The sequence below is a fragment of the Caloenas nicobarica genome, chromosome Z (genome assembly GCF_036013445.1).
Source record: "Caloenas nicobarica isolate bCalNic1 chromosome Z, bCalNic1.hap1, whole genome shotgun sequence".
Lineage (NCBI taxonomy): Eukaryota > Metazoa > Chordata > Aves > Columbiformes > Columbidae > Caloenas > Caloenas nicobarica.
The window spans coordinates 87,161,948-87,177,907 of record NC_088284.1 but is presented as its reverse complement, the minus strand read 5'-3'; the positions used below and the strand labels follow the sequence as shown (position 1 = coordinate 87,177,907).

Sequence of the window (15,960 nt, the reverse complement as noted above, 5' to 3'; positions counted from 1 at the left end):
GTGAACTGCTTGCATACAGGACTGCATTAAAATATGTTTGGTTTGTGAATGGGGAAGAAAGCTCATAAGACTTTTGCATAAGAATTTTTCTGTCATTTCAGAAACCCCTTCCTATGTTTCTTCCACTCAGTTTAAGAAGAAAAATAAAGAAGTTCCAACACCTAACCATTATGAGTCACACATAACCCAACTGTAACTGTTAATCCAAACCTCATTTATCAACACAACAAAACAAGTATGGAATAAAGCCGAATACCATGGAACCCCATGGGAGCCAGGACTGAAACACATCAGAAGTTTATTAGCTGTGAGATCTATTTGTTTGAGAAGTCTCTGGGGAGACAGACAATTAACTCTTCCAATTCTCACAATTAGGCAGTTCTGACCACAACCAACCCTTATACTACTTGCTCAATAGCTATTAAGTTATTTCAGGATACTGCACTGGTTTTTGTTTGGTTTGTGGTGGGTTTGTTGTTGTTGTTTTTAATCTACTTTATTTGGACTTTCCAGTTTTGAACCTAAGGTTCATCTGTTTTGAGATGAGTGCCATCTCCTGGTCAGTGATATTGCCACAAGTCTAAAACATTTAATCTTTATAATTTCTTTTCAGCATCCTGACTTGAGACATCAGAATTGACCTTGATCAAACTGCAAGTTTAAATGAGAAGCAATACTGTGTTTATTCACAAATATGCATACTAGTTTAATCAAAAGACAAACCTGATAATGAAGCGCTGTGCAGTGAATCCTGTGAGAGGGTTTAGCTGCTCCTGAAAAGACAAATACTTTAAAGACAAGTACTTTAAAGGCTTGATTAAAATTTATTTAAGCCAGTGGAAAGCTGGCATACAAAACAGCATACCTTGTTTTACTAAAAGCCAGCAGTCTCAATTAAAATGTATATATTCTAAATAGCACTCCTGTATAGGATATGTAATAGCTTCTCCAGTTTCAGCACATATACATAAACTAAGGAACACTGTGAACAGATAGGGCCAAACATCTGTAGTTTGACTTCAGATTTTCTCCAGGAAAGGCAGAAGCAAGAATGTAGGAATTTATATTTGCCCTAGCTATTAATATCATTAAAAACTAAACCCTGTTACAAAGAAGGGGAAGAGGATCCATGAACCCCTTACAAATTGGATTAGTTTTAGGCCCCTTCACATTAGTCCACCAAATAGTCACATAAACCATTTTGAAATATAGCTACAAGCTTTAAGGGTACAATGTTTTGAGGAAAAACAAGCATGTATTCATATACAGTCCTGTCATTCACAAGACATTCCTGTAGTTCGATGTTACCCGAATACAAAATTCAAGGCAAATATCATTCCAAATCTGACAGGACCTCCTTCTCTTCCTTTTTCCCTGTTTTAAAATGATCATGCTATAAAGTACACTAAAAATCTAATGTTCCAAAAGGAAGTTCTGCGGTCCAAAAGTCTTCTATCGAAAACCATATAGTGAACTGCAGTGATATTTTCTAATAACAAACCAATGCTATTCTCAAACAGCTATGCTTATTAGTGTCCAAAGAATGTTTACCAATTTTGAATTTTACATATACTTTAACATACCAACTATGGCAAGTTCATATCACAATGTCAAAACAAGTAAAACCATTTAAAGTATTGTATTAAAGATGCATTTTAATTAATTCTTAAAATTGATTATAAACATTGTGTTAATTTTCAATAATCCGTGTCTATTTGTTGTAGAAGAAATCTCCCACAAAATAGAAAGCTTATTAAGTAAGCATTTTTTCATCATTCAGTACGACAGAGCACTGCAGAGCATCCTTCTTTCCCTGAAACTCAACCTGTTAAAGATTTTGTAACATTTCCAAATCCAGAGAATTACAGCTGCCTTTTCCCTTTACGTCTGATCTTTCACCTGAATCATTCCAAGCGAATTCCAAAAATGTAGACAGTAGAATGCAGCCATCTCCTTTATGAAACAGCCAGCCCTTACACAGAAGTTTCTATTTTCAGAAAGTCATGAAACTTTCACAAACACTAAGTCAGCCTGATACTACTAGTTCATCCAAAGCTGCCAATGACATTGTGAAACATACACAGAATGAGGCCTTTTAATTAACCAACTCTTTACTCATAAGAAATACACAGTCATTAAAATCATTGGTTAAACTAATTTGGGTATGCATAGAAACTTCAAAACAATTGCAGTGTGTCGCTTCATGGATACTATATGAACAAGACAATCCTGTGCACCCTTCAAAATTTCTGTCTTCATAAGTCCATCATCTAACATTTGCTACTGGGCATTTACACACACAATTCAGCTCTGCTTAAGAAAAAGTCATCCTGGCCAAGCCAGTAAGCTGTACTGTCTAGAACACCTCTGCTGAATGTGTCGTTGAGACTTTTTGGAAAACTGCTGCATGTGAAAATCCAGAATTTTTTTTCCAGGTACACTGAGGCCACTTTAGCATTCACAAAGACAGCTATTTTTCATTTTTTTGAAAACATAATAGTCGAAGATACCAGTTTCAAAATAATTAAATTCAGCTTCTGGAAAGTTACAGGATGCAAGTTATTTCCCAAGTAGCAGTTATCAAGAAACCGGCTAAGACAATAGGACTAATTTTTTTTTTTTCCCCCCCACTCTACATCCAACATCATGGCACTCTTCCCCAGTATGGCATTTACTGAGCTATAAGTGTTTGTGGAATGTTCCAATTTGTCTGGAACAATATTTGGTTTTCACGAAGGCTGAGTATGTGCTCATCTTAAAAAAGCTCATCTATAAATTTTATTCTATTATAAAAAAACTTGTTGTAAATCTTTGTCTGACTCACATTATTCAGCACAACAACATAGTTCTGTATTATCACGAACTACCCTTGGAGCAAACAAAAGATTACCAAAAAGAATCTAGTCACAATAGCTACAATATGGTAATAGAAAACAAAGAGAAATACTTATTTCTTTCTTCACATGAATTAATTCTCTTTAGCCCCTGATACTCTATTTTAAAACCCTACCAGTGACTGGGATCTTTGTCAGAAGCACTCATCTTTACTCAGTGAGAGAGGTGCTGATGGATAAATACTGGAAGGTTTAGAAAAGATTTTGTGGTTCTAGTTCGCATACAGAACACAGCATCTGACAGCTATTGAAGAAACACCTGAATTGCTTTAATGGAACTTTGTTTGAGGGATCTGTTATTTAATTCTCTTCGTTTTCAAGTTCAGTATTGAACATCACAGCAGAACCATCACTGCTCAGTGTGACCTTGCCAGCAATAAATTTGCATAACTTCTCAAAGGTACCGCAAAGCCGTTTCACTTTGGGAAAAGAAAAAATTGTTGTTAGAGGTACATAAACCACATTTCCATCGACAAATGGTTCCATGCTTTTTTCAACAACTGGTTTTCCAAGATCTTCTGAAAAACAGTTCCTTGAAGGTTGGAATTGGAATTTTCTCTCAACAGGATCATCATTATATTCCTCATGTTCTGCCATTAAACGGTCCAGCAGACTTCGCTTAATATTTTGTGCTGTGAAAATAACTTCACTGAGCACTGCATTCTTCAGGTATTTCTCATCTTTAAGACTTGGATACACTGCTCTGAAGACCTTTACAACATACAAGAACACAAAAAATTTTTCTTATTATCATAGGCTCAGATTTTAACATTTGCTTGTCAAAAAAAGCTTCTAAATGCAAACATAATTTTTGTTTCAATTCTGTTTTGCTTATTACTTTAAGCATTTTCACATAACGGGAAAAAACAGACTTGATTTTATGTATTACAACTTCAATGGCAATTAGATAAGTTAACAGAACTTCCAAAAAAAATCGGGCTTATATCTATTGATCTTATATCTGCAAGCTATACTTGCAGATCAGACAAGGTGAAGCCCTTTTTAACTGTTCTCGTATTTTCCACGTTACTCATCATGAGGCTCTAGGCAGGTAATCTCATTCCTGCTAGTTTATAGGAAGTGCTTTATACCAACACACTACCACTGAAGTTCCACAGTCTATAACTGTTTCTTCTTACTTTCTGATTACATCTGGAAATGTTGATTTATTCCTGTAAATCAGTTACATCACAAAATAAAAATTAATTTCATAGTCTGAGCTCGATAAGAAACACATGAGGTATAACATGCTTGTTTAAACTCAAAGGAAACTGATGTCAAAACTCCCTCCCTAATGACCCTGTAACAGAAGATAATGAAAGCAATTTCTAGGACGTGTCAGTCACCCAAGATGTCTTTCCAAGTTTGCTGAGCATTAAAGAGCACTTCACGATTCTATTAAGGGCAGTAGATGACAAGTGAAATTTCAAATGTATAGAATGTCTTTATAGCTTGGAAACTACAAAAGACACTCCCATAAAGTCACTTTACATTTCACATCAGGTCACAAGTCACTTGAAGATACATATATATCTTTAAACAAATAAGTGCAATATTAGAACGTGTTCACTGAAACAAATAATTAAAGGCCTCATAAGATTGAAAAAACACCCCTAATATATTTATCTTTTTGCATTATTGCTTCATGTTACCTCTGAAAAAAAATGACCGTTGATTTATGCCACAGGGTGGTTAGATGCATCAGGCTCTGGTTGGTGTGACACACTGCAACACACAGCTGAGTACTTCACAAAATATTATTGAAGTTATCCAAAGTGAAAGCCATTTAGTGCTAAATACCTAAAAGGCTTGATGTGCATAACCAGAGAACAAAGCACTTGGCAAGATCCGATGCCTCCAAAAAACCCAGACCTGGCTACCTGAACACATAGAGATTAGGGTGTAATACCAAATGCTGCTGAGTAAGGCAGAGCACACAAAACAGGTCCTGTCAATCAAATTTCTGGCAAATGCCTTCCTCCTGATAATATATTTTGACAGGACTATGCCATTCTTCAAAACATACACTGCTAGAAATGCTTTTCATTTGTTATATATCTGAAAGAGCTGTGTCACTGCTAACAACTACACGATGAAAACATGAATAATTAGAGAAACAATTATAAAAATAGTGTCACAGTATACCTTGCAAAAAGGAGAATTTTCATTTTAAGGATAATAGTATGTTAAAATAAGAACGATTACCCATATTACTATTTAGCAAATAACCTAAAAGTTTAAGGCCTTTACACAACTAGAAACACAAATCACAGAATTAAGACTTTTTTGATCTGATGGTGTGTGTTAATCACAGCTAGGACTGGACAGCAATAGTAGACCACAGTAAGAACACCTTCACAGGAAGGTCATAGAAAATTTTACTCTTTACTCGTCCTCCTAAAAGAAGGAAATCTTACTTACCGTTTTGTAAACTGCTTCAGTGGGTTTCTCAGACTGAGCAGATTCACTGGTTTGAGGATATTTTCTAACAAACACACCTATTTGGGTACAAAACCCAACATTCTCCATTCCTGTTGGTGGGTGCCCTACGCCAGTAAATTCCACTGAGTAATCATAACGTCTGGCTGTCTCTAGAGCCCTAAGAAAGATAAGTTATTCTAATCATACTAAATATTCATCTTTTAAAGCAATAAAGATACATTCTCTAACAGAAGCAAGATCCTGATCCTATGAATGCTTGAGTATAATTCCTCCAATACTCCTATGCCTGTCAAAACTTGCTGAATCAGAGCTGTAATCATATGCCTACCATAGTCTGAATCATTTAGTATTTGTAATTTAGGTAACCAAACATTACTGTTCTTTCTAAAGTATCTGCATAGAATATGCATGTACACAGTTGCTTACTCACTGCCTTAAATGCATTAAAAGTGAGCGAAAAACTACCAATTTTAAAGAACAAATTTGTTTGAGAAGAACCCATACAAAATGTACACACCTCCAAACCGCAAGAGACCAGTTGATTGAAAAACAAACAAACAAGAAAGTGAGGTTTGTTGTAAATGTATAAAAAGTCTATCTAATCAAGGTTACAACAATGTACATGACATCTAAATGAAAACCAATCTTGTAGTACTGTACATCAGCCAGTGTGAAAAAAAGTGATGGAGCAGGGAACTAAAAACCAAAATGGCACTACCTACTTGCATCATTTGCCATGAAAAAGTAGTAAACTAAATCAATATCTCATGTATGTCAGAGAATATTTCAATACTTATATTTCACAACACAAACAAAGGCTTTCTCATGTCTGCCACTCAAAAAAATATCACTCCTTCAGTGACACCAATATTTTTAATTCACATATATCAAAAAGCAGAATCTAAATTTGCTTTAAGTCATATAGAAGGTCTCTAAGGTATTCATCCTTTAGCTAATAATGCAGGCAGGGTGTAGTATCATTATTTGGGGAAAAATATATGCTTCAAGTTTTGCAAAACTCTATACTCAAAAATAACTGTATACTTTGAAGACTATGGCAGAAACAACCTAATTGATGGGGCAAATTTTCAAAGATACAATTTATGACCAGGAGCTGACTATTGAGGTATGGCATCCTTTACTGTACCATAGATTTTCCTCCACGACTGCCTGACAGTTGAATGTTATCACAGGATATAAATTGCACTCCCTCTTTATTTTGTTTTTATCTACTGATATTAGATTAAGATACATCTCCTGCAACCCTCTGTCACGTACATATGTTTTGCATAAAATCTTTCATTGTGCCATGACCCACTAAGCTATCCTTAACTTTATTCAACACGCTCTGCTCCTGTGATTATTTGATAAATCCACTTGCATACTCTTACAGAAAGGTCTGGACTAATTGAGTGCTTTGATTACACACCATACAGAGTGAGCACATCTCTTAGGTTTTTATGAAGCATTTCTATAGCAGGGTATTATTATGTGAAAAGGTTAATTAATACCTTATTACAATTAATACATTTGAAGTGTAAAGATATAGAAAAAGGAACATAAAAGTTTTAAATACTTTTTGCAGAACAATTACAGTAAAAGCAAGCCAACTTAACAAACATCATAAAATGCAAAACCCACAGAGCATGCTTAACTATTTAACAGCATAGAAACGCTTCACCAGATCAGTAGGTGTGAAACTCCACTGACACCAAACCACATACACACACCATTCGGAAAATGTATAGCTATTGCTTTCTCACATTACTGAACACTCACAGCTGCCTGCATACAATGTTCAGTGAACTTACCAGCTTTGAAATTGCGCTCGGTTCCATTCAAATTTGTGGTCTGGGTGCCTGAATAATGCTTTGCCTGGAAGCAAAGCATTAAATTCAGAATTTGGAGTACTGATCACAACTATGCGTGGAGCCATGAAACCAAACACCACTTCAGGAAACTTCTTTAGTTCTGATTGTTCCAGGTGCTCTATTCTGTAAAGGATAAGTTTATGTATGTCTTAACACACTCTACTGTATTTCAATCATCTTAACAACCTGTCAAAAAAAAAAACCCCAAACCTGCCTCTGTACCTTGTAACTTTAAGCCTCGCTCTGCGATATTAGTACTGGCACTGTGGCTGAATGACGGCTTAGAGGTTTTTGTCTGAGAAAATTTCCTCTTGCATTTTCATCAATATCCTTTTTCCACCATAAGCTAGCACCACTTGAATTTCTTCATATGGTTAATTTAAGCACAAGTGAGAAGATGCCACATTCTGCTACTGTTCTGCTCTAAAGGTTTGATCAAGTCTGTTTAGAGTATGGACAAATTCTAAACTGAACCCTAATGAGCTTGGAAAAAATGTAGTATGTTGGTGTAATACTCACAGTTCAATACACGTTACCAAGTCAAAACCAAGCATGCAAGGATCTTTATGGGCAACTGAACCCTGATGCAAGGTAACAGTTAGGGGTCTTTCAGCTGGTTGCAAATAATCACCAGGAAGAGGAGACAACCTATGCCTACAAAAGTATTAAAAACATGTCATGGAAAGGACCTTCAGACATGATAAATTGTGCATGCAACTGAGCTAGCTAACACTCTACATAGATACCTTGTAAATCTCAAACAGGTTACCTGTTTTACAGGAATTTTTTTAAAAAGTTCTAATTCAAACACTTTTTACGACTATCTACAATAAGACAGAAAGAGCAAAGGAGTTAAACCAGCAGTTATCCTTCATGTTTACAAAAATTTCCACTATACTCTCAAGCCACTTGCAAAGCTGCTTGTAAATTCTGATAGTAGGTCAACTCTAGACTGGCTTAGACACACTTTACAGGGTTTTTGGGGAAGTTATTAGGCAAGCATCTTAAGCTTTTTTTTTTTTCCAAATAAAGCAGATGGAGAACTAAAATACAGGTGCAAATTTCATTCTGAAATACTGCATCAGACAAATCACACAATAAACACTAAATAAAAGGCTACTTTCCTTCATTCTTTAGAAGGAGCAAGTGATAATGTCACCACCTAGATCCTACATATTAATTGAAACCATATTAATCAGCTTCCCAGAGAGAAACCTTGTTGTTCCTCACCGGTCTGACCCATGCTTCAAAGATCACATAAAGTTCACATTTTAGAGCCTTCTAAGCCAGACATAAAACATGGAGCTAACTAACCCTCTCACTTCAAAAGAATTAAAAACAACTAAGTCCCCACCACGGTGACTAAAAGAGAGGTACATGCACATTTCAAAAAGATCAGATTTTCATACCCCAGTAATGTCATTTATAAGCATGAACAGATACTACTAGTTCAATGTGTTAGTACCTTTACAAACAAGTGTATTTCTCAGACACACACACCTTCAGGGCCATTCCATGACTTGGACCTTTGCTACATTAGGTGATGTTACGGGCATCTACAGCCCAGTAGTCCCCACACACAGGTGCAATGGAACTAAATAACAATGGATAGCTCTTCATTTGCCAAGCTGGTATTTCTGCATTTACCTTCACTTTGAAATTCTTGACAAGAAATGATGTAATATGCCACTAGGTCAAGCCAAATACAAACCTTAAATTAACACAATGCAAGAGCTTACATGTTCTCTTTCATTACACTTGCACAGATGTCTAGCCCAGTTAACACTTCAATACAACTGCAGAATTTCAGCATCTGGAGAAGAGTACAGTCAGCACATCCTAAATCTGCCACCTGTAAATCAGATATTAAACAACATGTAAATGCTGCATATTTCTAAGTAATTTCAGAGACTTTCATAAAAGTTCCACATTTATGTAAAAATAACATTTTAATGAAACATAAAGCATTTCACAATCATAACTAAAATTTACAGTTGCAAGCAGTATAGACATGGATTTGAAAATTCTTTCTAAAAATGTTTACGAAGATCCTACAAGATGTTTCAAATGGATTAACCTTTTGTTACTACAGCTCTAAACAAGTACATGTAGAACATCCAAATGACTCTGGAGAATGTCTTCCACATGAAGGCATATTCGCTCAAACAACTGCAAGGCACGATTTTTTAATATTAAAGGTGCAGCAATTTTCACATTGACCACTGCTTTTCACTGGCCTTCTCTCCATCCAAAACACTGAGAACAGGCTCACCAGCAGCCAGGTTAGCAGTGAAGGATCTGCACAAAACAGGTTTACAGGCTCGGTCTAACATTTAAGTGGGGAAGGCTGAGGATATTCAGAGCACAAAGTCAAATATATAACAGAAATTATTTCCTGTCAGCCGAAGAGGTAATTGAGTACACAAACCAAACCCCACTGTTCTCAGGCTAAGTCAAGGTTGAAGCACACTGCTCAGTACTTAGCGTGAAAATCCTGAATTGCTTCTGTTCAGCTTACCCATATCCTGTGGGTAAACAGAAAGCTTACACCGCCCCATTTCACATCCTAAATCAGAAAATTCAAACCTTTAAATACCAATGCAACACTCCTGAATACATTCTAATTAAGAGTAGATTATAGTGCCATGACCTCATAGACTGCATGAGATTTTTATTAGCTACTTAAAGTATGATTATGTGAGCGCACTGCAGGTGCACTTCTCATCAATTTCTTGAGTGCTCTCTAAGACATTAACATCAGTTCCGCGGTTCAGCACTGAAGACAGAGGTATTTATCAACTTCTTACATTTTCGAAGGAGGTGCTAGGAGGGAGGACACATTAGAAAAGAGCAAACACTAGACAACATTACTTAAATAATTTAACTTTTCAAGATGAGTATCAAAACAAGAGCCCTGATATATTGGGGGGGGAGGGGAAAACAGGAACCGGTGACTAGACCTTAAGAAAGTGGAGGAGAGTTGGCCTCACATAATCCCACACTCTGAATGTCACACCTCATCTGAGAACATCCATGTGAACGATGAGGTAAACCTGATACTGTATATGGAATTACCAGCTCTAGAGAGCAAAACCAAACTATGATGAAAGCAGCTTGAACCAAAATTCTCAGCATTAAATTAAAACCACAATGCCACCTACTCTCCAAAAGAGGTTCTGGCATTTTTCCTGTTTAGATTTCCCCCTCTTCCCATCAATTAATTATATGCACCCCTGGAAAATAAAACACGATCGTCAAGTGTCTGGTAAGGCAATTCAGTTTTAATAATAGCTCCTCCACTACTGTTGTTTGGTAATTAGGTCAGTAGGTTATCTAGGCATTTCCTGTCTTCCTGAGATACCTAATGTAAACTATTTTTTTTTTCAAATTAATAACATAAAAAGAAAAAAACATACCAACCTTTTTAGGTTTGTATTTCCCCACTAAATCTTTAATAAACTGGTAGCGTTGTTTGTACAAAGGAGGTGTAAATTTAATAATTCCTATAAACGGTTCTTCTTGAAAGTTCTTATCCATTATATTTTGCTAATGCTAAAATTTAAAAAAAAGTTAATTCTTATTTTCTGAAGTATTTCGTAACATATCAAATTACAGAGTTTGCTGTTTTCAGTGGTGTTCAATTCACAATTAAGCATGGGTAGACCTGATCCCAATTCTATTCAGAGAATGGCAAAAACATAGGAGTTAGAGAAATTAGGCACTAGCTGCCTCCTCCACATATAATGGCGTAAATAACCAATTATAAATCATACATAATCATAAAAAGCAAGTTTCATAATTTGTCACTCTCTATCCTGCACATGTATGTAGCGTCTACACAACTGCAACATATTTAATCTTCCTGAACTTTTCTGGCAAGTGCAGAAAAATAAATAATTCATCACTCAGATGCCTGCTTTCTTGCCTCTCATCTATCATTTATCTTACAATTCAGATTATTTGATATCTAGATTTGTTTATGTATAGCTCAATGCAATTCCTACCATGTAACAACTAGCAGGACATATACTAATAATTACTTTGTTGTGCAAGAGGAAAGGTTCTGCTAGGCCTTAGCTTTAGATTTACTATGAGCTAAATCTTGTTACCAGCGCCTGCATTTTATAGCTAATCTAACATAATTCAACATGAAATTAGTCATAACCATTAGTGCATTTCCAACTCGCCTACCTTTTATTAAAAGCTACATTTTAGCACACATATTTAACAAGAAACACCCCGACTGAAAATAAGGCCCTAATAAATGATGAGCGAACGCCCCAGGAGCGTGGCGGGTGAAGGAACAGGGTCCCGTGCGCGCACGGCTTCCCAGGGCCAGCCGCGCTCCCCGGCGGAGTGCAGCCCAGCGCTCAGGAGCACGTCTGACAACCACCACGTCCAACACAACCACAGCGCCCGGGCCAAGCCTGCTGACAACTTGAACAACCCCATAACACCTTTTATGCATGTTTTTTTATATATATAGGTACAAAACCAGAAACAGGCCCGACGTTCAGGCCAGCCATTTGCCTCCTTAGTAGCAAGTGACCCTGTTGGGCTCCTCTCACCAGTAACAGCGTGGGCAGCCGGGTCCCTGGCACCCACGGCCTCACCCCCACCCGCTCCCGGCCCGCAGGCTGCGCCCCAGCCCTCCCCGGCCTCCCCACCCGGCAGCCCGGCGCTGCCTCAGCCCGCGCCTCGCCGGCCAGAGCCGCCGCAGCCCCAGCCCGGCCCCGGCCCGTCACCGGGTGTCTCCCAGGGGCTGCTCCTCGCCCTCCGCGGGGCCCGCGAGCGGCGTGGCGGGGCCGCCCCCCAGCAGCCGTGCCCCGACGCCCCCGCCCTTCCCCCGCGCTCCTCCCTCCACCTCCTGCCGCTGACCTCCCACCGCCAACCGCCTCCCCGGCGCGCAGCCGCCAGCGCCCGCCCCAGGAGCGAACTACCAGGCCCGTGCGTGCGGGCCGCCGCGGCACGGCTGCCCCTTCGAGCAGAAAGACTCGGCGCTTCGGCGCCGTGGGGAGCGCCGGGAAACAGCCCCCCCAGCAGCAGCTGGCGGCCTCTCCGCCACCCCGGAGTTACAACACCGCACAGCAAAACGTTTATATATTACATCTTTTAATGTTGGGCGATGCCTTCTAATCCTCAGTAATGCAAGACGACAGCTTAGCATCACATGAGCATCCAAAGGGCCACCTGTTGTATTTGCCTCTGCCTGTGCCGGCCTCCATCTGTGTAATTAAAAGGTGATTGGCAGGAAGGTGTCCCTAATTTTTACACTAAAAAAGAAACCCAGCACTCCTTGTGCTACTTCTTTTAGGTTCTGTGTGACTCGGTACAGCTCCTGTGTCTGCAGAGGAGTTTGTTATTTCTCCATAGGGGAAACTGATGCTATTGCGCTGGTGGCGACAGGGTCAGGATCCAGTGACAGGGTGAGAGCTCTGCCAGGCGGAGGGAGGCACAGGCCACAAAAAAAGACAATCGATGTCTTTCGCAGGATTGCATTAAGTATTTTCCACACTGGGGCAAGATTTGTCTCTCAAAGAGCAGGCAGCTGTTTGGATGCACAGTGAAAGGAGAAAGGAAAATACGGCTCCACATTTCCTGTTACTTTTTCTGTTCACCAGTCTGTAAAGCGCTTTGCTAATGACAGGGTTGGGCTGCTCTGTGAAAAGGGGTGTGTGTGCTGCGTGCCTGGACCCAAAAGAAAGGAGGAGGATTGTGGTGGCAGTGAGAGTTGAGAAGATTTGTTGACTAAATTAGACCACAATTCAATGCTTTTTGTTTTAGTTTTCAGAAAATACTAGAAATTTATACGCTGATACCTGTCTGTGATGGCTTAAACGTGAGTCTTGGCTAAGGTTAAATTTTGCAGGATGTGGCCTAGACAGAGGATATGCAGTTAACAGCAGGTTAGCTATGTTGTTTACTCAATAGCTAGGAAACGTATTTAAGTGTGCTTGCAAACTGGCGATCCAGACGTTTTTTCAGAAATCTCAAGTTATTGGAATGGTTCCATTTTGTTTGAGCTGCTTTGGTTTTCGGAGTTTGCAAAACAATAGCAAATAGCTTTTCTTTGTATTCATTTTGGTTTATGAGTAGTAGAAATAAGGAACTGTCTGTACAATTTCACAGTTGTTTTTCTACCATTATCACAGTGAAGTGCTAACAACAGTGTATGCAAATAAGGCAGCCTGAGAGTTGCTATCTCAATCAGTTTGGATTGCAAACAGGTTTTAAATACGTGTTGTAATATTATCAATCTTTACCTATGTAGGAAATTTATTTTAGACTATATGTAACACCTGGTCAATTATTTTTGTAGGATTTTTTCCCTAACAAGATTTAAAGACCTGTATAACCCAATTGGGCCATGCACAGAAACTATGTTTGTATAGGGAATAATTCCCATTAAATCCCTTTGGCTAGTCTAGTAAATTGATTTTTGCTTTTTAGAAGAGAAAATACAGGGCGTTTTTTTTTCCTTGTACAGTGTTAAATCCTCTTAACATTCTCAAGGAATGATAGAATAATTTATGTTGGAAGAGACCCTTAGAGGTTATCTAGTACACGCCCTGCTCAAAGGAGGTCCAAGTCAATGAGGTTCCTCAGAACTTTGGTTCAAAGGCATTTTTCACATTACAATCTCAAACTGAATTTCAAGTTGTATTCAGTTCAATATGCCCACAAATGAAACAGGTTCTTTTCAGAGAAGTATGTTACTTTTGTACCATACAGAGAGCAACAAATTATATGACTATACTGAAACAAAGGCATCTCATGGTAGAAAGTCATGAATCAAAAAATCTTAAACTGCTGAAACTTACTTTATCCTTCAGTAACTGGGATGAGAAAGACAACAGTACACAATTCCTTTACTTTCCCTTTAAAGCTGCAGTGCATACAACTAAATAGTAATCTAATGCAGCATTGCTGCCTGAAGGCACATGTCTACACTGATACTGGACAAGAAAATACATGCAGTCATACTGCCTCATCTGTAATTTTAGAGTTAACTACCATTGCTCTCAAAACAGATTCAGAGGATGTTCATAACTAAGTACTAGTTTCTTTCTCCTCAGCTTCAACTAACAGATCAGGCCCGTTTGAGAAAATTCAGAATTAACTGTGTGAATGAGAAGTGAGGCTAGGCTCTTACACACAGATCACTGTACTCTTTTATAATTATATATAGTTCCTTGCAGTTTGCAAGTGAAAACCACCTCCTGGTTGATTTTTTTTTTGCTTTGGCTCTGTTCTGTATAAAGACCAGTTGGGATGCCTGAGGGAAGAAAATCTCCTTTGGAGCAAATGGATTTATAGGTTGCAGCTATATCAAATGTTTCAGCATCACCACCAAAGACGGACTGCATAAGAAGTACAAAAATGTTATCCTATACAGAGGAAAAACACTGAGGTTTGGAACCTATTGACTAAATATTTCAACAGGAAAAGATAAATGCATGAAAACACATTTTGGGTAACAACAGAAATACAGGCTGTCTTGAAGTGATTATACAAAAAAAATTAAGGAGGTACTCAAAGAGTCAAGGGCACCCTAAACAACCACCACCCACTCAGCTTCAAAGAAAAGTTACTACTCCAGCTAACTCTCTCCAGAACAAGATTACTTCACTGCTATAAGGCCGCTTTCTTAGAATTAATTTTGTGATTTTTTTTCTTTAATTTCATATGAGATTGTTAAATGGATATTTACTGTATCAAGATGGTAGAGTCATGTGATGAGTAACGAAGGTTTTGTGAACAACTTTGGAAATCAGCCCCGATGGGAAGCGGAGGCTGAAGGGGAGTGAAGGGCCTAGATAGCACAGGAGGCAGTTTAGAGAAACTGTTAACTGCCAGGGCCTGATAAGGACCCTTTTCTGCTATAGTATGAGCTCTCAGGTATGTTAAAAGGGCCAGAGTAAGGAAGATGAATTACTGTGAAGATATTCTAACTATTCTAATGTTACTTCCAGCAGTATTTATCTCCTCATTTTTATCTCCTCATCAAAAAACTAAATTAGTTTTAAATATCACACCTGTAGAGATGCTTTTTCCATGGATGCTTCCATACCAGCTTCTCCCTGCGCTTGTTTCCTGATGCGTTGAACAACATGGAACCATTCTCTGTGTGTACAACTGAATGTATTTTGCTTCACCATGCCTAGTTCGCAGTTATTTTGGTGGACTTTCACTTATTTTTTTGCAGTCATTTGACATTTACAATCTCTTGGTAGTTCTTCAAGATCGTGCATTCAGTCTCCCTTCTGTACTTCAGGTTAAAGCTCAACATGGAAGTATGGAACTTGGTTTTGCTTTTTTTTTGCTTTTGAAAAAAAAGCCTGTAATTCAAAGCCTACTGGAAATCTTTGAATAATGAGTTACACGTAACCGGAAAATTCAAGTTCAATTCATCTAACAGATATTTTTCAGGCAAAACTGGAGGATTTAAACTTGTGTTTCCTGTTAGCATTTACATGTTGACAGTTACTTTCCTAAACCAAACTTCTTTGCCTTAACTTGCAAATGCAGTAACCTTTTTCTGGTTGTTCTAGGTCTGTATGTAGTATCTGTATTACTGCTTTCAGAAAGAGGCATCCAGCCTGAATTTAGCCACAGGAATAGTTATCGTTTTCTTGGTGCATGACAAGACTGGGAAGCTGCTCAGGCATCGCCAGGCCTCAGCCAGCAGTGGGTCTCACCACCAGCATTAGCTTCAAATGAATAGGATTTGATGTATCCTGGCCGTGCAGCCC

The 15,960-nt window shown here is 38.4% G+C and overlaps 1 protein-coding gene across 5 annotated transcripts; it reads right to left on the bottom strand.

The window, feature by feature from the left end:
* Positions 1–1,709: 1,709 nt before the first annotated feature.
* On the bottom strand, positions 1,710–15,302 carry HENMT1 (HEN methyltransferase 1). 5 transcript variants are annotated; one of them, XM_065656813.1, is made up of 7 exons: positions 12,086–12,195; positions 10,628–10,759; positions 8,947–9,059; positions 7,727–7,861; positions 7,148–7,330; positions 5,316–5,493; positions 1,710–3,605 (listed from the first exon to the last, which is right to left on the bottom strand). In XM_065656813.1, exons 2-7 carry the CDS (start codon positions 10,742–10,744, stop codon positions 3,195–3,197), a joined length of 1,137 nt encoding a protein of 378 aa, XP_065512885.1. In that variant the 5' UTR covers positions 10,745–10,759; positions 12,086–12,195; the 3' UTR covers positions 1,710–3,194. The 5 variants fall into 5 exon arrangements, with proteins under 5 accessions (XP_065512885.1, XP_065512884.1, XP_065512886.1 ...); XM_065656812.1 differs by lacking the exon at positions 12,086–12,195 and adding an exon at positions 11,953–12,036; XM_065656814.1 differs by lacking the exon at positions 12,086–12,195 and adding an exon at positions 11,875–11,949.
* Positions 15,303–15,960: the final 658 nt, after the last annotated feature.